The sequence below is a fragment of the Hypanus sabinus genome, chromosome 1 (assembly GCF_030144855.1).
Source record: "Hypanus sabinus isolate sHypSab1 chromosome 1, sHypSab1.hap1, whole genome shotgun sequence".
In the NCBI taxonomy this organism is placed as follows: Eukaryota; Metazoa; Chordata; class Chondrichthyes; order Myliobatiformes; family Dasyatidae; genus Hypanus; species Hypanus sabinus.
This window is the reverse complement of record NC_082706.1, coordinates 13,250,343-13,273,221: the sequence shown is the minus strand read 5'-3', so window position 1 is coordinate 13,273,221 and position 22,879 is coordinate 13,250,343. Positions and strand designations below refer to the sequence as shown.

Below are 22,879 nucleotides of genomic sequence, written 5' to 3'. Positions count from 1 at the left end.
AACCCAGCCATTACCAATACTCTTCAGAGATTGTCTGCCTGGCGTCAGTGGTCACATAACCAGGACTTGTGATCTGCACCAGCTGCTCATACGACCATCCACCACCTGCTTCCATGGCTTCATGTGACCCTGATCTGGGGGGCTAAGCTGGTGCTACACCTTGCACAGTATTGTAGTAATCTTATGTATTGCACTGTACTCCTGCCACAAGAAAAAAAAAGACAAATTTCATGATTCTGATATGGGTCTCTGCTGTGGACTGAGAATGGGAAAAAAAGGGAAAGAAGAGGACAGAGAGCAGGAAGCACCAGAGAGACATTCTGTAATTACCAATAAACCAGTTGTTTGGAATGAAATGACCTTGCCTGGTGTCTCAGGGCTGGGTGTGTCTGTACTCATGCTGCCCTGCCCCAGCACACCTTCCCTACCACCTGTCCTACACCCCTCCTGCAGTACCCCATCCTCACCATTCCCAACACACAAAAGATAGTGAGTTTATGGAATGAGATACCAGAGGATGTGAATGAGGCAGGTACAATTCGGTGCCAAGAGAAGGAAGTGTGCACTGCATAATTTCTTCAATAAAAACAGTATGAATAAGCCCATTGTAAAATCTGCAGACAAATCATCGCAGACTCCGCGTTGTCAACACCGTCCGCATCAGAAACTGGAAAAGGACGTGTGACCGCATACGGTTGTAAAATATACTTAACATGCCGATGAGGGAGAGTGTGACAACTTTTTGTGCACAGTTTAAGTTCCTTTGCGTGATGTGTGCATGTGGACTCCTTAGAGGGAACAGTTCTCTGCAGTGAGAGGAATTTGTAAGGGGAGACCGGTCTGGAAAATGGTTAATGATTAGAGGAAGTTGATTGTCCTGAACTTGAATGAAACGCTTCGGTATGACTGTAGTAAACCAGGACAAAGTGCATCAGTTTTTTTCGTACCACATGCTGTATCGTGTGGTGTAGAACTGCACCACAGCAGCCAGAAGGGCTCCATAGCAGGTAGTTAAAATTGTCCAGTGTATCACCTGCCTCCCTGCCGTCAAGGACGTGGATACAGAAAGGTGCCAGAAGAAAGGCCGGCAATATCATGTCGTATCCCACCCACCCTATTCACGGATAGTTTGTCCTATTCTCATCAGGGAAGAGGCTGCGCAGCATCTACGCCAGGGCCACCAGACCCGAAAAGTTACGTCCCCCCAAACCGCCAGGCCGATCACCACCCCCACTCACTAACCCACCCTGCCACACGTCACCCACTGCCCGCTGTGGCCCCTCAGCTCCCTACAGCACCCTCCACGCACTGCCGCTTCGTGTTTACTGTCCGCTGAGGCTGACGCGGTCACTGACCTGTCACAAACGCACAAAAGTCCGCAGATGCTGGAAACCCAATGCAGCGCCCGCAAGGTGCCGGAGGAACTCAGCAGGTCAGGCAGCATCTATGGAGAAGGATAATCAGGTAACGCTTCGAGCCACGTTCCTTCTTCAGAACTGGAAAGGGAGGGGGAGACACCCAAATAAAAAGTTGTGGGGAGGGGAAGGAGGGTAGCTAGAAGGTGATAGGTATCCTGCTGTGCTTTCACGTGCCCGGCTGCTACCTGGAAGAGTTTATCTTGACAAGAGTCACTTTCTGACAGTACAGGGGTTCTCAACCCCTCATTTAATGGTCAGTGTCCATGGCATAAAAAAACGGTTAGGAGCCCCTGCTTTACCATTCCCTGTCAGAGTGACCTTAAGTATCGATAATCCTGCACCTAGCATCACTTTATGTGCATACATTCAGGTTAGGTACATAAACTAATCTTACGTATACACAGCCACACTCAGTGTATTCTCTTTTATAGGATTGCTTTTAAATTTATGTTTATTGTGTTCTTTATGCTGATTGGGTTTCTTAATGCTGAAATGGATCTGGAGAAACACTCGTTTTGTTCTCCTTTACCACACTGTGTATTGAAGAATAAGACTGGCGGGGTGGGGACACGACTTTACCAAAGGAGGTGTAAGGTGCTCCTTCCCTCCACTTGCCTGCAGGTCACCCTCGGGCAAGGTGTAGCACCTGCTTCGCCCTGGATCAGGATCACGTGAGGCCATGGGAGCAGGTGGTGGATGGTCGTATGAACAGCTGGTTCATTTCACAAGTCCTGGTCATGCGACCACTGACACCAGGCAGACAATCTATGAAGAGTATTGATAATGGCTGGGAGGTCAGCCATCTTGTAAAAACACTGCCCAGAAGAAGGCAATGGCAAAGCTCTTCAGCAGATAATTTGCCAAGAACAACCGTGGTCTCAGAAAGACCACAATTGACCATGTCACAGAGTGGAATCGAAGACCGGAGAATAATAAACAACCCTGCATCTTCAAACTTGAACCGTTGCTGTTCTTACCCACTCACTCCAATGGGCTGCATCCTCTTGAAGGTTTGTTACATCCTCCTTCCTCTTTACAGTTTCATTGTTAAACACGTTCCCCTCAGCCCACGATGCAGAGTGTAATCAGCTGGGCGCCATAATTGTGACATCAGAATTATTCACAAAGGTAGAATCAATTCAAAATGGTTTGGATAAACCTATCTCTCTCTATCTCGATCTCTCTCTCTCTCTCCTTTGATGGGAACCTGATGGGGCCTTAATTGGGAACCTGCTGGATGCAGGGCAAAAGGATGTTTCATTTTGTACTCCTAGATCTGGGTTAACAATCATTGTGTTCCTTACACTTTTGTACTGAAGAATGACAGTAAACAATCTTGAATGCTGAATCTTATAATTTGAAATTGGAACCAGCTTAAAAAACAAGTTCCAATGCAGGATACTGCAGCTAAAAGCCAGGTCACTGTGGAAAGGAAGACAGTTTACTTTTCTCAGTGTTTACCGCTCGTCTGCCAGGCTCTGATTATGTAGATACAGCCAGCTGATATGGAAGGAGTGATGATGACTTTGCTTTGCATTTCTGCTGTGGTTATGTGAGGACACAGCCAGGGCATAGCTCCGCCCAGATTCCAGGTTTCTGCAGGAAGTTCTGCCCAGTGCTGGGTGTTTTGCCTCAAAGGTAATCGTAAGAAGTACACAGCGTTCTCTGGTGTGGAACGATGCTGGAAGAGAGGTACAGGAGTTGATTGCAGCAGAAATTTTAGCCAAATAAATAGAACCATAGAACATTACAGCACAGGAATAGGCCTTTTGACCCATGGGTATTGTTTTACAAGAGTTAAAAGAGCATCTAGTAAGTACAAAGCTCTCAGCTGGTTTTGGAATGCAGGTGACCCATGTTTAATCTTATCTATGCCCATCGGACATAGGAGCAGAATTAGGTAGCTCAGTAACTCAGCCCTTCTGTACTTCTATCATGGCTTATTTATTACCTCTCTCAACCCCATTTTTCTGCCTTCTCCCCATAACCTTTGATGCCCTGACTAATCAATAATCTATCAAACTCTGCTTTAAATATACACAATGGCCTGGACTCCACAGCTGTCTGAGGCAATGAATTCCACAGATTTGCCACACATTCAGCCAAAGAAATTCCTTCCCTTCTCTGTTTTAAATGGATGTCCTTGTATTCTGAGGCTGTGCCCTCTGGTTCAAGGCTCTCCCAATGTTGGAAGTGTCCTGTCCATGTCCACTCTATCTCCTCATCTTCATGCCAAGTCATATGACATCATCATTACGTGCTGTGTCGTATGACATGGGTGATCATGGTCTTTCCATGATCTTGGCAAATGTTTCTACAGAACTGGTTTGCCATTGACTTCTTCCGGGCAGTGTCTTTACAAGATAGGTGACCCCAGCCATTATCAATACTCTTCAGAGATTGCCTGCCTGGCGTCAGTGGTCGTAAAACCAGGACTTGTGATACACACCAGCTACTCGTACGACCAACCACCACCTGCTCCCATGGCTTCCCATGACGCTGATTGGTTGGGGGTGGTGCAAAGTAGGTGCTACACTGTGCCACGGCTGAACCGCAGGCTAGCAGAGGGAAGGAATGCTTTATGTCTCCTTTGGCAAAGACGTATCTTTACCCTGCCACCTGATCACTCTATCTAATCTGGTGGTAGACTCTTTTGTCTCGGTTACCATTGACTGCACCACTTGGACTGAGTCTGCCTGCAGCCAAAAACCTCCAACGCAGAGATCCCCTCCACCACCCCACCCCCCTCCAATTGCCAAACTCTGGCGAGGCCCATTCGCTTGCACCTCCTTCCAGGGACCTGCTACCTTTCCTGTTGAGTTAAAGCAGTGCTGTGATGTGGAGAACCTATTCCCTCCGCTCCTCGTGTCTTTGACGAGGTGAAGGACACTACCAGGCTCCTGAACCAGCGTGGATAACTGGACTTGGCTCAGCAATGAACTGATTCCATGGCCTATGGACTCCCTTTCAAGGACTCTACAACTCATGTTCTCAATATTATTTATTTCTTCTTATTATTATTTTTGTATTTGCACAGTTTGTCTTCTTTTGCATTTTGGTTGTGTATTTTTGTCTTTGTGTAGTTTTTCATTGACTCTATTGTATATCTTTGTATCTGCGGTGAATGCTTGCAAGAAAATGAATCTCTGAGTAGGACACGGTGATATAATAAGTTATATTGACCTTTGAAGTACTGCCACTTGGGCTTGCGGACGCAATGCTTCATAAACTGCCGATGATCTGCTCCGATGGTGCATTCTGTCATTGACACCCACCCCTCTGCCCACACCTCTCATTACTCCCTCTTTCAATTCCAGCAAGCTATTTTTTGCGTACAATAACCAAGTGTGAGTGGGTGGCCTGGTGTCTCATCCAGCATGAACTCAGCCAGCTGGAGACGTGAGACATCATCCAACATATTTTTCTCCTCTAAAGGATCAGTCAAGATTGACAGCAAGATAGTTCAGTTGGACCAAGTCCTCAGCCTCTGTTCAAGGGGAATAATCTTAAGACCATAAGACTCAGGAGAAGAATTAGCCCATTCTCTCCATAGAGTCTGTTGCACCATTCCTTCATGGCTGATTTATTATCCCTCTCAGACCCCTCCTGCTTTTCCCTGTGTAACCTTTGTCGGCCTACTAATCAAGGACCTATTACCCTCCGCTTTAAATATACCCAATGACTTGGCCTCCACAGCCTTCTGTAGCAATGAATTCCACAGATTCATCACTCCCTGGCTACCTGTAAGGAGTTTATACATTCTCCCTGTGACTGCGAGGGTTTCCTCTGGGTGTTCCAGTTTCCTCCCACAGTCCAAAGGCATACTGGTTGGTAGGATGATTGATCATTGTAAATTGTCTGGTGATTAGTCTAGGGTTGTATGAGGGGATTGTTGGGTGACTTGGCTCAACGAGCCAGATGGCCCTATTCTGTGCTGTATCTCAATCAATCAATTAACCAATCAATTAATTAATCAATCAATCAATCAATAAGCAAATTGATTCCTCCTCATCTCTGTTCTAAAGGGATATCCCTGTAATCTGAGGATGCGCCCGCTGGTCCTAGACTCCCTGACTGTAGGCAACAACATCTCCATGTCCACTCTATCTCAGCTTTTCAATATTTGGTAGGTTTCAGTGAGATCATCCCTCATTCCTCCAAACGCCAGCAAGTAAAGAAATTACCTCCAGTAAGATCAGGACTACAGTGTGCTGCTTTCTTTGGAGAAGAGGCATCTTGGCTCAGGACCAATGTAGATGATCTGGGTTTGCCAGTACCATGGAGCAGACTCGTAGAGCATGGAAGAGTACAGCACAGGAACAGGCCATTCAGCCCACAATGTTGCGCTGAACCAGCTAAAAAGCAAATCAAAAACATCCAAAGCACTAATCCCTCCTACCTACACTATGTCTATATCCCTCCATCCTCCTCACATCCATGTGCCTATCCAAACATCTCGAAAAAGTCTAATGTAGTTGCCTCCACCACCGTACAAGACAGTGCACCACACTCTGAATAAAAAACTTACCCCTCCCATCCCCTTTGAACCTACCCCCTCTCACCTTCAATGCATGCCCTCTGATATTAGACCTTTCAACCCTGGGAAACAGATACTCCCTGCCTATCTACGCCTCTCATGATCTTGTAAACCTCTTTCTGATCTCTCAGTATCCGATGCTCCGGAGGAAACAACTCAAGTTTATCCTGCCTCTTGTGATAGTACTTGCCCTCCACACTTGATGGGCTGAATGGCCTAATTCTGTTCCTACGTCTTATGGCCTTAGATGAGTGTGCAGGGGTAAAATGAGGTCTGTCTGCTTTGCAGAACCAGTAGACAGCTTTTTACCAGCTGGATACACCTTTCATCTCTGTTATCTATCAGTAGTAAAACAAACAACACGATACATTTTTGAGATACTTTGTTACAGGAGATGAAAGCAGGCTTTTAGTACATAAATAATTAAACAACATTAGCTGGTGTATGAAAGGGAAGTGAATATAAGGTTCAGTTTGTGACGATTTTGAAAACTTGACGTCAGTGTATAAGCACAAGAGAAGCTGAATTTCTAGAGTAGCACACAAAATATTGGAGGAACTTAGCAGGTCAGGTGTAATCTATGCAGATGAATAAAGAGCTGAAGTTTTTGGGTCGAGGCCATTCATCAGTAATTTCTTTCCATGGATGCTCCCTTCAGCATTTTGTGTGTGTTACTTTGGATTTCCAGCATTTGCAGAACTTCTTGTGCTTCTTCCCTGTAGACACTACCTGACCTGCTGAGTTCCTCCGGCATTTTGTGTGTTTGTGTGTGTGTGTGATGCCAATAGGATTTACCAGTAACATCTCCTGCTGTGTTCCTGAGTGAAAAAGATCCCGGGTGGTGTTTGATGCAGGACTAATCAGATGGGCAATACAGGAGAAACTATAGATTCTGGAAATCCAGAGCAACACACACAAAGTGCAGGAGGAGCACAACTGGTCATGCAGCATCTATGGAGGGGAATAAAGAGTCACTGTTTCGGGCCGAGACCCAGCATCTGCTGAATCTCTTACGTTTTTGATTTGGAACTTCAAATATGATTGTTCAATGTTCCTTTAAGAAAGAAGTGACCTTCACATTGCAAGACTTGCAATCTGTTAACTATTGGTTTTTGAAACAATAGGGAAACTATCTGTTACTGTGATAACAGAAGTTACTATGGCAATTTCGATATTACTTGTGGGCAACATAGTGGCACAGCCAGTTGAGTTTCTGCCTCACAGCACCAGAGATCCAGGTTCAATTCGGACTTTCCGTGCTGACTTTGTGATTGAACATGTTACAGTAGAGCACAGTCTGGGCCCTTCGCCCAACAACGTTGTGCCGACCTGTTAACCTACTCCAAGATCAATCTAATCCTTCCCTCTTAAAGACCCCTCCATTTTTCTATCATCCATGTACCTATCTTAGAGCTTCTTGATTGTCAATGTATCCAGCAAAAGCACCGCCCCAGCACTCTCTGTGAGAAACAAACTTACCTCTGACGTCCCCACCATGCTTTCCTCCGATGATGGTGCGGGATTCCTCTGGATTTCCAGTTTCCTCCCAAAGACGTTCGGGTTGGTAAAGATTAAGGTAAAGTTTTATTTGGTGTCGCGAGTTTCGCCAAGCCTAGCGATTGTTTTGCAGTCGTTGATGCTCGCATTTATTTTGGCCCCTGCTCGCTTGCCTCAGTCCTGATTGGCTACCCCCTAAGTTGGCCTCTGAATTCTATTCGGTCTTGTTTTTGGCTCTTAGGGGTTCGTAGAGGGCGCCGGTTTCGATGTGCTCATTTGTAGAGTTATCAGAAGACAACCATGCTTCTGAAAATTCTTGTGCTTGCTCTGTGTTTGCCTGCACCAGATCCCCCATGCTGTCCCAGTTAAAGTGGTGTTCTTGGCTTCATTTGTCACATGTACATAAAAACAGCAAGATACACAGTGAGATGTGTCATTTGCATCAGTGACCAACACAGTCAGAATACGGACTGAGGGCAGCCCGCAACTGTCTCTGTGTTCCGACACCATTATAGCATGATCACAACTTACTGACCTTTACTGATCCATATGTCTTTGGAAGGCAGGAGAAAACCGGAGGGATCTCACACGGTCACGGGGAGGTTGTACAACTTTCTTAAGGACGGCGGTGGGAATTGAACCCTGAACACTGGTGTTGAAAGGCATTATGCTACCATGGCTAACTAATCACACTGTAAACTAGTTTTGGTGAGTGATGGGATCAGGAGGTTGTGTTGAGAACAAAACTGCACGATTTGAGTTCATTTGTTCATTCTGTGCCGTGTTGTATGACGAGGTCTATGACCATGACTACTCTTGGCAAATTTTTCTACAGAAATGGTTTGCCATTGCCTTCTTCTGGGCAGTGTCTTTACAAGACGGGTGAGCCCAGCCATTATCAATACTCTGCAGAGACTGTCTGCCTGCACCAGCTTCTCATATTGCTTCATGTGACCCTGATCGGGGAAGTGGGGAGAGGGGTCTAAGCAGGTGCTAAACCTTACCCAAGGGTGACCTGCAGGTTAACAGAGGGAAGGCATGTCTTACACCTCCCACAGGCCACCCTAGGACTTGAGGAAGGTGAGTGCAAGTGGATATTGGTGGTTAGCACACATCTGATGGGCCATAGGGCCTGTTTCTGTATGACTCCAAGACTCCTCATTCAGGTACTTGTGATTGGAGAGTTGGGGTGAAGTTTGTCGACAGAACAGTTGCTAATTAGTGTGCTCCACATTGTAGGCTAAAGGCTCAGAATGGTGGTTGGCTGAGTCGTGTGACTAGATGATCCAGTTCAGTCAAGTAGGCCAGTGGAGGTCGCAGTGATTGGGAAGGCTGAAGGATTGATTTTTAAAAAAAATTTTATTTTAAAAGTGATACAGTGCGGAAAAGGCCCTTCTGGTCCTTTGAACTGCACCACCCAGCAACCCCCGATTCAATCCTCGCTTCATCACGGGACAGTTTACAATGACCAATCAACTGGCCAGTCCGTACGTCTTCGGACTGTGGGCAGAAAGCAGAGCACCTGGAGGAAATCCACGCAGTGATGAAATTATCTCTGTGAAAATAGCTCCTTTTTTTTGTTGCTATTTTGGGCAGTTTTGATTGGGGCAGCCTGCCGATACCAAACACTGAACTAAACTGAATGTGTCTGGGCTCTTTCGATCTTGTGTTTTTAATATTCTGTGTTTCTCACTTGTTTTTTTCTGTTTCCGTTCATGCATTTTTTTTGCGTATGGGGGGGTTGTGGTTGAGGTTTTTCCTTGAGTGGGTTCCATGTTGTTTCTTGTTTTGTGGCAGTCTGTGGGGAAATAAAATTGCAGGGTTGTGTACTGCATGCATTATTTGAATCTTTGAATGGCATGCAAAACTTTCAATATAAACCAATTTGCCAGTTAACTGGCCACTGTAAATTGTTCCTGGTCTTAATATGGTGGGGTAGAGACAGGAAGAAGGAAAAGGATCAATGTAGGATTAACGCAAAGGGGTAGCATGGACTGGATGGGTGAAAATGCCTGTTTCCTTTGTGCTATCTCTGTAACAGTGGAAGGGCAGATGAATTTGAGGAGGGGATTAGAAACGCTAGCACTTGGTGTCTGGTTGCATTGCCGTTTTTCTTCATGCTAGAGGATTTACACTCGATTCTTCTCAGAACAGAGGCAGCAATACTACAAAGTGGGTGACGTGGTTAGCCTGCATTGTTACAGCTCCAGTGACCCTGCTTCAGCTCCGCTACTGGCCACTGACTGTAAAGAGTTTGTACGTTCTCCCCGTGACTGTGTCAGTCTCCTCCGGGTGCTCTGGTTTCCTCCCACAGTCTTATGGGTTGGACGGTTAGTTGGTCAAATGGTGTAATTTGGCTGTGCAGGCTCACCGGGCCAAGGTGCTGTATCTCTAAATCATGGGTTTCTAGCATTTTTTATGCCATGGACCAATACCATTAAACAAGGGGTTCATGGACCCCAGGGTAGAAATCCCTGGTCTAAACACAAATAAACTAAATAAAAATGACCCACCTGGGGCAGCACATAAACGGTCAGACTAGGAATCACATCACTTCAAACAGTGAATGGAAGTAAAGGCCGAATACAGCAGTTAAAGGAAAACTTCTGGCAGTGAATCAGCGGATTAAAACCAACTGTATGGTTACTATCAATAACTTGTTGGCTGTGATGAAATCTTATCATCTGCAGACATTCTAACCGAAGGAAAATATCATGGAACCGTCTTCTCAAAGTTTTTGCAGTAAAGAAAAGACTTGTGCAGCCTTGTGCATGAACTCAAAAGAGGTTCAGTGCGAAAGTTTTGATATTAAACAGAGTGGTATGGGGGTGGTGTGTGTGTGTGTGTGGGGGGGGGGGGGGGGTGCTACTGCACAGGATTGAACAAAGCTGCAGAAAGTTGTGAACTCGAGTCAGCTCCATCATGGCCACTAGCCTCCAAAGTATCCAGGGCATCTTCAAGGAGCGATGCCTTAAAAAGGACCCCCTTCCCAGGACATGTCCTCTTCTCATTACGACCATCAGGACCCTGAAAGCACACGGTCATCGATTCAGGAACAGCTTTTTCCCTTCTGCTGTCAGGCTTCTGAACGGACATTTAATCCATGAACACCATCTCACTACATTTTTTGTGCACTACTGTTTTACGTACCGGTGGTATTAAAGTTGATCCTGATTCTGAAGAATATCCCTCAAGGAGATTGTGCAGACATCTCAGTTACAGTCCATTCATAAACTTCTTGCATTTTTTCCACTGAGGGTCCATGTAAGAATGATTAAACAACTTGTGGTAAATTGTAGATTTGCATGGGATGAGGGAAATTGGTTATGAAAATTGAACGGTTGGTAATGGATATCTTTTTGCTGGAGTGAAGACGGAAGAGGTTGACTCACCGGCAACTTTATTAATTACTTTATTAAGTTATTTAGGTTATTGTCACCTTCCCGTCAGCTTGAACCAGTCTGGCCTTTCACCTCTGACCTCTCTCATTAACAATACATTTTTGCCCACAGAACTACCACTCACTGGATGCTTTACTTTGTTTTTCACACCAGTCTCTGTAAACTGTAGAGACTGTTGTGTGTGAAAATCCCAGGAGATCAGCAGTTTCTGGGATACTCAAACCTCCCCGTCTGGCACCAACAATAATTTCGCAGTCAAAATCACTGAGATCACATTTCTTCCCCATTCTGATGTTTGGTCTGAACAGTTGCTGAACATTTTGACCATGTCTGCTTGCTGATATGCACTGAGTTGCTGCCAAATGACTGGCTGATTAGATACTTGCATTAACAGGCACGGTGTACAGGTGTACCTGGTAGAGTAGCCATTGAGTGTATTTCTGTTTATATGGTGCCCAGTTGGATCCTGCAGCTTTGAAGTTAATCCGTATTTTAGTATTAGGAGTTCCATCTCCTACAGGGTTGTTATATAAGATAGTCAACAAATAGTGGTGTTAATGATGTTGAGGGAAATGTGTTGGCGAGGATGCTGGGAAAATCTCTCTCTTTGTCAAACAGTTTATTCATCCCTTCCTGAGAGGGCAGATGGAATATGGAGTTGGAATTGTTTTTGTCACATGCACGGAGATACAGTGAAAGGCTCAGCCAGCACACAGATCAGATTGTTGCACGGTGCATCAAGGTAGAGTGAGCTGAAACAGTAATAATGCAGATTAAAGAGTGACAGCTACAGAGAAAGTGCAGTGCCGGCAAACGGCAACGTGGAAGATCATAATAAGGTAGATCGTGAGGTTGAGAGTACTTTTTATCCTACAAGAATCGGATAATGGATGGGGTGGAAGCTGTCCTTGAGCCTGGCTGTATGTTCTTTCAGACTTTTGTATCTTCTGCCCAGTGGAAGCGGGGAGAAGAGAATATGCCCGAGGTGGGTGGGTGGCTGGTTTACTGAGGCAGACGTTGGTTAACATCTTATCCAAAGGAAGCACCCTCCAATAGTGCCGTATTCCTTTGTTTTCTTTAACCGAGGGTGATGGGGCTGTCTGTGAATCACTGTGGGGTGGGGATGACAGAATTATTCAGGGATTATGTTAAACTAATGACAAGTTATCTCCTGTGAATCAAATGTGAGGACAAGTTTAATGATTATGGAGAGGATTAAAGGGTCCATTGGAACTTTGTAGTGCTACTTTGTGATACTTGGCAAAGGCACCAGGGAGAAAATGGGGAAGTGGGATTTCACAAAAAAACACGAGAGGGTTTGATAGGCAGAGCAACCTGCATTAAAATATTTCTGCTGGCACACTTGGCAGTCTTCAGAGGCTAGGTCTGAATCATGGGCTGCTGGGTGGTGCAGCTTGTTGGACTGGAAGGGCCAAATAAATAAATCCTTATGTTCAGTGTAGGAGGTAGGAGGTTGTGCACAGTCACTCCTAAAATTGGATGAAGATAAGGGAGGTCTGGTGGAGCTGTCTACTTCCCAGACTGACCTACCCCACCCTGATGGGACATCTCCACCTTCCAGATGCTGAGGCTTGGAAACTCAACACGAGACCTCACTTGGAACATGGTGAGCAGGTTTTTTTGGGCCCCTGATCTGCTGGCATTTGTGTAAGTCAAGAGGGCAAACAGAAAAATAATCCCAGGAATGAAAGTGTTAAAGTATGAGGAGTGTTTGGTGGAGTTTAGTAAAATAAAGGTTGCTGTGAAATCCCCATTTTTAAAAATATCGAAAGGCCTTGATAGAGTGGACTTGGAGAGGATGTTTCCCATAGTGGGAGAGTCTAGGACTAGAGGGCAGCACAGCCTCGGAAGAGGGGGAGATCCGTTTAGAACAGAGACGAGGAGGAGTTTATTTAGCCAGAGGGATGGTGAATCTGTGAATTTCATTGCCACGGACAGCTGTGGCGGCCAAGCCTTGCAGTATATTTAAAGCGGATGTTGATAAGTTCTTGATCAGTAAGGTCATCAAAGGTTACAGGGGGAAAGGGAGGAGAATGGGGTTGAAGCAGATAATAAATCAGCCATGATGGAATGTAGGAGGAGGCTCAGTGGGCCGAAAGGCCTAATTCTGGTTCTAGGTTTGTGGCCTTCGGCACTTGATTTTTGCTGCTGTATCCCCTCTTTCTGCTATACCAGTCGTGACGCTTAGAATAAGTGATGCTATTGAAAGTCAATTGTGTGTGCTGACTGGATCATAGTTACTGAACTCAAAACAAAAGACATTGTATGAGCGCAGTTCTCAACTCAAAACAGAAGGCATCGAGTGAGTGGCAGTTCTGTGGGCAAAACCACCTCATCAATCTGAGAGGTCAGAGGAGAATGGTCAGACTGGTTCAAGTTGACAGGAAGAAGACAGTAACTCAAATAACCACATGTTACAGCAGTAGTGTGCAGAAGAGTATCTCTGAATGCGCAGCACGCCAACCCTTGAAACGGGTGGGCTACAACAGCAGAAACCACGAACAGGAATTAGAAAGAATCAGGTTTAATATCATTGGCATATGTCGTGAAATTTGTTACGCTGCAGTGGTACATTGCAATACATAATAAAAACCGTAAATTACTGTAAGAAGTATGTGTGTGTGTGTGTGTGAATACACACACACACATAGATAGATATATTAAATAGTGCAGAAAGCAAGAACAAAGGTAAAACTAGCGAGATGGTGTTCATGGGTTGGTTCATTATCCATTCAGAAATCTGATGGTGGAGGGGAAGAAGCTATTCCTGAATTGCTGAGTGTGTGCCTTCGGGCTTCTGTACCTCCTCCCTGATGGAAACAATGAGAACGAGGTGTCCTTGGTGATGGGGGCCCTTAATGATGGTCGGCACGTTTTTAAGCATCACTCCTGGAAGATGACCTGGATGCTGGAGAGGCTAGTGCCCCTGATGGAGTTGACTAACTTTCTGCAGCTTATTTTGATCTTGTGCAGTAGCCCCCATCCCAGACAGTGATGCAGCCATCACAGGAGGTACAGGGTTACTCGATAAAGTGGCCACTGAGTGTAGTTACTCAACTCAACAGTTACATTACAATCATTCCATCTAAGGGAGTGAGTGTCCAACCACATGCATAGTTTCTGATGTTCAGCAGAGTTATCACGAGTATCAGCATTCTGGCTGTTCACTTACCAGTAGTGAGGCTGGTTTTGCTTTTCCTCATTGTGCAGCAGATCCTTGAGGTAGATTGGTCAAAAGGCTGATGACATTAGACTAAGCTGAATTATACATTCAGAAGTGAATCGCAGACTCAAGTAGATGTTGAAAAACACCTCTGTCCACTTTGAAACTCTTCTTTGCCATTTGCATGAAAGCAGATTGATGCAGTTCCAAAGAAGAAGCCCATTCCCCCAGGCTGTGCCCAAGGGAGTACTGCACCCTTGTCTGTCTTGGTTTCGACTGTTGGGAGGCTAAGCAACTGTTGGTCACATAGTTGATGATCAGTTGATGCATCCCAGAGAGTGCATGGTGTAGAGTAAATATGTAGTGCAGTTTAGCATTATTCTGATAATAATGTACTGAGGATGTGCTCGACCTATTGCAAGATGTAGAGAAGCATTAGGTCCCACACCTCTGGGTTCAGGACGAGTTATTACCCTTCAGCAATCCGTTTCCTAAACCAGTGTCACTTCACTCATCTCAAAACTGAACTGATTCCACAACCTACAGACTCACTTTTAAGGACTGTACCATGAATATTCTCAATACTATCTATCTTTTTACTATTTATTTACAGTGGATTCTGGTTAATTGGGACACCTCGGAACCAGTACATTTTGGCCCAGTTAGCGGCTGCCCCTATTAGCTGAAGTTTCATGGAAATAGTTAAAAAGGTTTAAAAAAGATAAACTAACATTTAACCGAGGAAGAAATTATGTATTTAAATGAAATAGAGAACAAATTGGAACATAATCAATACTACCACAGTATTATAAAACAGTGTATTATTTCCCTAATAGTTATCAACAGAGGAATTTATTCAGTGTGTGCTGCTGTTTTTTTTGATTTACTGTAAATTAACAAAATCAGTGTAGACACCTGGTGCAGATAATAGACTTCCTTCATACAATGCTTTTGATGATTGCATCCTCCAAATCTTCATTGTCCTTGTAAGGTTCAGGATGATTGTCGAAAACTTCCAATTCTTCATAGGTCCTAACTTGTTGAAGTAGTGAAATCATTTCATTTTCACTCCTGGCTGTTTCTCACAACTCCAAGCCTGAATGCTTGAAACTGCAGTGAGCAAAACGGTTCTGAATTGTCTTCCGCGTGTTTCTCACCAACTGTCATCGATAACTATCACTGCTTTTTGAACACAAGCACATGCAGCTGATGCTATTTAAAAACTTCTCATTCTAAGCACAGAGTAATGTCTGACAGCCACACGAGTACACACAACTAAGGCTAGTTAGAATCTGTTCAGCAGCAGTCTCCTGTCCCAATTAAGTAACGTAGTGTGCCAAATACATGGATGGATTCTTCGCTATGTTCCTTAAAAATTATCCTAAATAAGTGGCTGCCTTGATTAATTGATGGCCAATTAACTGTAATCTACTATATTTATTTAGAGACACTGCGCAAAACAGACCTTTTCAGCCCAGTGAACCATGCTGCCCAGCAATCCCCCGTTTTAACCCTAGTCTAATCACAGGACAATTCCCAATGAACTATTAACCTAGCAACTGGTACGTGTTTGGACTGTGGGATGAAACTGGAACACCTGGGAAAGCCCATGCCATCATGGGGAGAATGTATGAACTCCTTACAGACAGCACCAGAATTGAAATCTTGAACTCTGACAGCCCGGGCTGTAATCGTATTGTGTTACCACGCCGCCCCACTATCTATTTATTTACAATTTGTCTTCCCCTGTACATTAGTTGTTTATCATTTTACTTATGCATAGCTTGTTACATAAATTCCAATTGCATTTCTCTATTTTCCTGTAAATCCCTGCAAGCAAATTAAACTCTATCTATATTTGGTTAGCCGGTTGGTGGTGTAGTGGCATCAGCACCAGGGTTTGAGATGAGTGGTCCTAGGTTCGAATCGGCCAGTTCCTTTGCACACTTTCCATCTGTGCTGGGTTCAGCATTGAGCTAGCAATTCAGCCTTGTAAAAAACAGCAGAGAGGGATAGTAACAATACATGGTGATAGAAACAAACTTTGTTTATAAACTTTCTTTGACTTTGAGACTATGACCGTCAAATTGAGATAGATCTGGATGACAATAATGAGGCTACAGCCATGCAGTTGAAAACCAACTAACTGCAGATGTAGCGTTCTCGCTCAGGTGTAAGAGAACTCTGAACTAAACACCGAGGTAAACCATAGTCAATGAAAACAGGATCGCAGTAAGATTAACTGTTTACTGTTCACCCTTCCACATTAATGGATGGTGAAAACTGTTGATAAAACAATACAAAATGTATACAGTATTTGTTTCCTTCTTGATACCACATTTACATCGTAAATACTTGCAAAAGTAAAACTACAACTACATTACATTAAAGTGCAACATACAGTCAGAATCTACCTACGCCATTGACTGCTTTAAATACACTTCAACACAAACTATCCACAACTCTTTAACTAACGAAAACATAAACCTTATCAACCGTCATTACCTTTAACAGAATCAGCGTTAACATTTTTAATTCAACACATCGATTATCTCATGAACTTACGGTGTTGCTTCACTGATGTTTCTCGTGCGTAGAAAGAAAACTTTTCTTGCGCTGATCCTGCACATGTGAGCCCCCTCCTTCCCATTTCTCCAAACCGGGTGTGACGTCATCGCATGCCGTGATATATCACAGACAACGAATTTACTTTAAACAATCTTAACTTTAACTAGAAAATGCTAACAAATGAATTACTAAAGCGAAAATATTCTAAACTAAACAAATGCCATAAAGGCAACACAGCAGATGTAGCAATACTGAAATATAAACAGGAAACTGTTGGCAACGCTCAGCTAGCCAATCAGCATCTGTGGAGAGAGAAACAGATTTAATGTTACAGGTCAGGTCGCATGGGCAAGCCTCAAACAGCAGCTGTACAAGCATTTGGGCTGACAACACTTTGTACAAGTGCTTTCTCAGTAGGTGGTGTTCAGAGTCAGCTACAGAGGTCAGCAGAAAGTAAAGAGGGATAATGTCCCTCTGAAAATCAATTTGAAAGATGTAATCGTTTTCCCAGTCAGACTCTGCCATTGGTGAATTCCCACTCTAGGGTGGCCCGGTTGGTGGAATGCTTTACAGTGCAGGCGATCCAGGTTCAATTCCCGCCACTGCCTGTAAGGAGCTTGTCTGTTTTCCCCGAGACCCTGTGGGTTTCCTCCGGGCGCTCCAGCTTCCTCCCACAGTGCAAGGACCTACCAATTGGTAGGTTATTTGTTCATTGTAAATTGTCCTGTGATTAGACTAGGGTTAAACTGGGGGATTGCTGGGTAGCGCAGCTCAAAGGGACGGAGGGGCTATCCCACACTGTATCCCAATAAATAAATAAAACATCCAAATGGGGTCAAGGGCAAAGGGTTGCTGCATAAGTAGGTCAGGCAGCACCTGTGGAAAGGGGAGTAGGCAGCAGGCATTTTGGGTCCAGGACCTCTTGTCAGAATTGGGAACGAGAAAACCAGTTAGGATGGGATATTCCCTTTGAGAAACTTTCACTCGCCCACTTTCTGTGCCGCTCATTAGAAAACAATAGAATCCTGCATTGTGCTACTGTCATAACAAATGTCGCATCCTGACTCTGAGGTATGGAGTTGGGGGTTGGCGATGGAGGGCCAGGTGGGTAGAACCAAGGAAATACCCCTGACAGGGTGAAACCAGTTGGGCTACTGGGGGCAGTTAACAGCAGTGTGCATATTGTATTGTTAGACTATGGGGCAGAGGCATTGGTAAGGCCAAATTTGGAATATTGTGTACAGTTCTGGTCACCGAATTATAGTAAAGATATCAATAAATTAGAGAGAGTGCAGAGACGATTTACTAGGATGTTACCTGGGTTTCAGCACATAAGTTACAGAGACACGTTGAACAAGTTAGGTCTCTATTCATTGGAGCGTAGAAGGTTGAGGGGGGATTTGATCGAGGTATTTAAAATTTTGAGAGGGATAGATAGAGTTGACGTGAATAGGCTGTTTCCATTGAGAGTAGGGGAGATTCAAAGTAGAGGACATGATTTGAGAGTTAGGGGGCAGAAGTTTAAGGGAAACATGAGGGGGTATTTCTTTACTCAAAGAGTGATAGCTGTGTGGAATGAGCTTCCTGTAGAAGTAGTAGAGGCCAGTTCAGTTGTGTCATTTAAGGTAAAATTGGATAGGTATATGGACAGGAAAGGAGTGGAGGGTTATGGGCTGAGTGCGGGTAGGTGGGACTAGGTGAGATTAAGAGTTCAGCACGGACTAGGATGGCCGAGATGGCCTGTTTCCGTGCTGTGATTGTTATATGGTTATCCAAATAGAACAAATTGGTCAACATGATTACAGGGAGTTAAAACATCTGAATAATTCACAGGTAAGCCAGTGCTGGTTGTTGCTGTTAATATTTTTCCTGAGGGTGTAAGTTCCAGTCTTTGCTTTGGAAAGGAGGTTTGCCAGGCATACCGAATGTCATAGATTACATACTTATCTGTAACTTTCAACATTGCCTCATGGAACGCAAGCATACCTGCACTGGCCACAGAAATTTCGCAGAAGCATTTTGAGGAGGCAGTTTTCTTTCTCATATATGTGGTTTAGCAAGTGGAAAGATAACGCAAATTGCAACATTTTTGTTTTGCATAACAGACTGGATAACATGGAAAAACTGGTACACACCTTCAAAAGCAAAATATCTAGAGTACAGAGTTCATATGTTTTTTTTCAGGATAACAGGTTTAGCCTCACCTTTTAAGCAAGACCTCATATTCTGTATGGGTAGCCTGCAACCTGACAGTATGAACATTGATTTCAATAATTTCTGGTAACTTCGCCCTCTTCCCCTTTCTCTCTGTTTCCCATTCCCCATCTGGCTCTCCTCGTACCTCTTCTCCTCACCTGCTTATCATTTCCCTGTGGTGCCCCTCCTCCTTCCTTTTCTCCCACAGTCTATGCTCCTCTCCTATCAGATCCCTTCTTCTTTAACCCTTTAATTTTTCCAGCTTCTCACTTCATTACCCCTCCTCCCCCCCACCCACCTACTTTCCCTCTCAACTGGTCTCAGCTATTACCTGCTAGCCTGCACTTCTACCCCACCACCCACCCTCGCATTCTGGCTTTTTGTCCCATCTGAAGGGTCCTGGTGGAGGGTCACGGGCCTGGTCACCTGCCTGTAGGAAGGATATCACTGAGATTCACCGTTTACAGAGAACACTTACAAGGACGTTGCTTGGAACCGGGGACCTGAGGTTGACTAGGTTAAGACCGTTCTCCGGAGTGTTGGAGAAAGAGTTGAGATTTTGATTGAGGGACACGAAATTATGAAAAGTACAAGTAAGATAAATGCAAGAAGGCTTTTCTCCATTGAGTTTGGGTGAGACTAGAGTTAGAGGTCGTGGTTTAAGGGTGAAAGCTGAAATATTTAAGGGGAACCTGAGGGGGAACTTCTTCACTCAGAGGATGGTGCGAGTATGGAACAAGCTGCCAGGGAAAGTGTTGGATGCAGGTTCGATTGCAGCATTTAAGAGAACTTTGGATAAGTACGTGGATCGGAGGGGTAAGGAAGGCCATGGTCCAGGTGTAGGTTAACGAGACTAGTCAGAATAACAGTTCAGTATGGACTAGATGAACTGAAGGGCCTGTTTTCTGTGCTGTAGTGCTCTATGACTCTAAGATCTCTTAATCTTGAAACTGCAGCTGTCTTTTATGGTGTTATACAGGAGTGTGGCCCAATAAATGTATCGCATTAAATTCTGTCCCAAGTATGAATACTTCTGCAGTGGTTTCATATTTGCTGATCTGATCATGGAATCAGTTGGGGGTGTTCATTAAGGATCTCTGCCTCTATTTCCCACACCTCTACTCCCACCTGCTTTTCTCCCCGGGTGAACAAGGATATGTATGGTTCCCCTGTCCTCACCTTTACTTGTTGACGGCAAGCCCCAGCACCCATTGTCCCACACGGACTGCCTTTGGTTAAGCGGGCAACGCAGCCCGTGTGTTGAAGGTGCTTCCACAGTGGGGCGAGAATGAATTTAGAGGCCACACAATAAAAAATGACCAAACTCCTGAGTACTGCTAACACTTGAAGCTGTAGCACGATGTATAGAGCATTGGTATTAGTTCATTATTGTCACGTCCAACAGTGAAAAACATATCGTGTACCTTTCATACAGATCAAACCATTACACAGGGCTCCTCTAAGTGATACAGTGCAGGATCATAGCGAGGTTGATTGTGTGGTCAAGAGTCCATCTTACCATACAAGAAGACCATTCAAGAGATTGGTAACAGTGGAGTAGAAACTGTCCTTGAGCCTGGTGGTATGTGCTTTCAGGCTTTTGTATCTTCTGCCTGATGGAAGAGGGGAGAAGAAGGAATGCCCCAGGTGGGTGGGGTCTTTGATTATGCTGGCTGCTCCACTGAGGCAGCGAGAATCCATAGAGGGGAGGCTGATTCCTGTGATGTGCTGAGGTGTGTCCACAACTCTCGGCAGTCTCTTGAGGCCTTGTGCAGAGCAGTTGCTGAACCAAGAAGCTCTTATGCTTCCAGTCAGAATGCTTTCTATGATGCATTAAAAATTTGGTAAGGGTTGATGGGAGCAAGATTAATTTCTTTCGCCTCCCAGGGAATCCTTAAAGATTGCCAAAGGTTTGTCTCAGTGGGAGTAATGGGGAGAACTTGGGGTTGCTGGAAAGAAGCTATTTGCCGAGTTCTTTTCTCATTTCTCAATGACTTAGTAATGCAGGGTGGTGTCACAAAGCTATATTCTCTTTGAAAATGGCTCTTCTGCCCACTGCATGCTGGATGGACCCCAATATTACCACGTAGCAAGCAGTTAGTGCTCCCCCAGCGATCGATGCTTTGCAAGCACTCACTGGTACTCACTTCTGGCTGGAAAGAGTTAACGTGGCAGATGTGCTTTTGGACCGAACTACAGTGCGACAATTGGGTCAGCTCTCACTTGTCGCTTTTTTAGGACAGCCAGGAACTAAAAAACCTAACGACAATTTGGGAAATGCACGCGGCGGACCTCTTTACTGAAAAGCCGGAATTTTTCATCATAGAAAGCAAGAGGCGAAAACCCATGTGGTTGTCAAGCATGCCAAGGCTTGTGATTGGCAGCGAGACAGTACATTAATGTGAGGCATCTTGGGTAGATTCCTTTGGCATCAGCTGTTAAGCATTCAGAGATTACATCACAGGGACCACTGACAAGCTCCTTTTTTTTCAAATGGGATTTTTGTCCATCTCGTCACGTCAGTGACTACGGAACGATATCAGCTAGGCACAGTCATAGCAACACACCTACTGGTTCCCACAGGGAGGAACCAGTTTTCTTTCCAAAGGGGGTAGAGCCTCTATTTCGTATTCACAGGCCTTTTAAACACGCCTTTTTTTTACCGAGGCTTTTAGTAATCCTCAATCAAAGCAAACACAAGTGCTTCAAGATGCAAATTGCAGAGCGAGGAGAGGGGGAGAGAGAGAGAAAAAAAACACTCCCCGCTTTCAAAAGACGATAGCGCCAGTTAAAAACAATTCTGTTTGGCCAGCCACACGGAGTTAACAAAACATGGATTTTTATTCTCCCCCCCCTCTTTTATTTCTATCACACGCAGGTTTGATCGCTCCAAGAAGCAGTTTTTGTTTGGACTATGTACGTGCGTTGTGTGACAGGGATAATGGCCCCTACAGCTGTTAGGATGGGGGTGGGGGGAAGTGTATGTAGGCTGAATAAGTAACCATATCACTGCTTCCTGCTTTATACTCTCAGTTGTGGTATCACGTTTACCCAGGAACTCTACATGGTTCAGCTTCCTTTCAATCCTTCATTTTGTAATCCATTTTTTGTGGACTTGTAATATGTAAGTATGCTGTTACTTGCCTTTTATTAGGATAGTGCTCGTACAGCCGCTCTCTGTGCCGGAAATGGAAAATTAGTGCTAAAACCTGTTCCAGGGTTGCTTTCACTGAAACCACAGAAGATTTAAATACTTGCCATGTTGAGTGCTGTTTGCTTCTGTCTGTCACAGCTTTAATTTGCCGTGTTTATCCTCCCGAAGCAGCCCTTTAAATGCTCGTGCACTGTTTAATGTGGAGTTTAAAGTCTCTTTTTCTCTGAATGTCGCCTGAGACATTTTCTGCTGCTCAGCCTTTGCGGAATACAGAGTTGCTTTTTAAGGGAAATGTCTTAGGAATGTGGACTTCTTCTGACCCGTTTGTAGGTCCAACTTAGCATGGTTTTTAAATATCTGATAGTTTTGTTGACCTTCTGGGGTGCAACTAATGATGCATGTCCTTGGTGCATTTTTAACTCCTCTGAAGTCTGTCAGAGCTAAAAGACACCGCAATTTTATTAACTTTTCTGGAATAAGACACAGCCATGTTCAAGCCTGCAGGTTGATGTATGTTGCCAATTATAGCAACCCCGGCTTGTTAGAAGTACATAACAGCTGAAAGAATTTTTATTTGCTCAATTATTGAAATAATTCCCTGACCATTAACCCTGTGTAATATCTGGAAAGAGTTTGCTGTTTGCTAAGAAAAGGCAAAGTGAATGTAGTTTTAGCCCATGTTACCTCAGGAGATGAAGCCGAGGGAGTTATGTGTTTATGCACAGCCTTGTGCAGTAATCTAACAAGACAAAGGAACCGAGATGGTCATCTGTTCAACACACTTAATATCAAAGATTGGAGAAGCGAGAATCTTACCCTGATTTGCCTGGGGGGCACGGATGAACAATAATAGTTTTGTCCAAGGATACTGATGCTAGCAGGAGATGCTTCTTCCTGAAGCCGCTGCAGAGGTTGTCAGAAACC

The 22,879-nt window shown here is 44.5% G+C and overlaps 1 protein-coding gene across 3 annotated transcripts in view; it reads left to right on the top strand.

The window, feature by feature from the left end:
• LOC132391485 (methylcytosine dioxygenase tet3-A-like) overlaps positions 1-22,879 on the top strand; it is a 231,979-nt gene that overhangs the window by 64,927 nt on the left and 144,173 nt on the right. Inside the window, exon 1 of one of the 3 annotated variants that reach the window (XM_059964751.1) lies at positions 2,406-2,428. The exons of 1 other annotated variant lie outside the window; for it this stretch is intronic. In XM_059964751.1, coding sequence (XP_059820734.1) covers positions 2,408-2,428 — 21 coding nt within the window. In that variant the 5' untranslated portion in view covers positions 2,406-2,407. Of the gene's footprint in view, positions 1-2,405; positions 2,429-16,045; positions 21,926-22,879 lie in introns of those variants that run through there. One more of the 3 variants, XM_059964756.1, reaches the window with a different exon arrangement.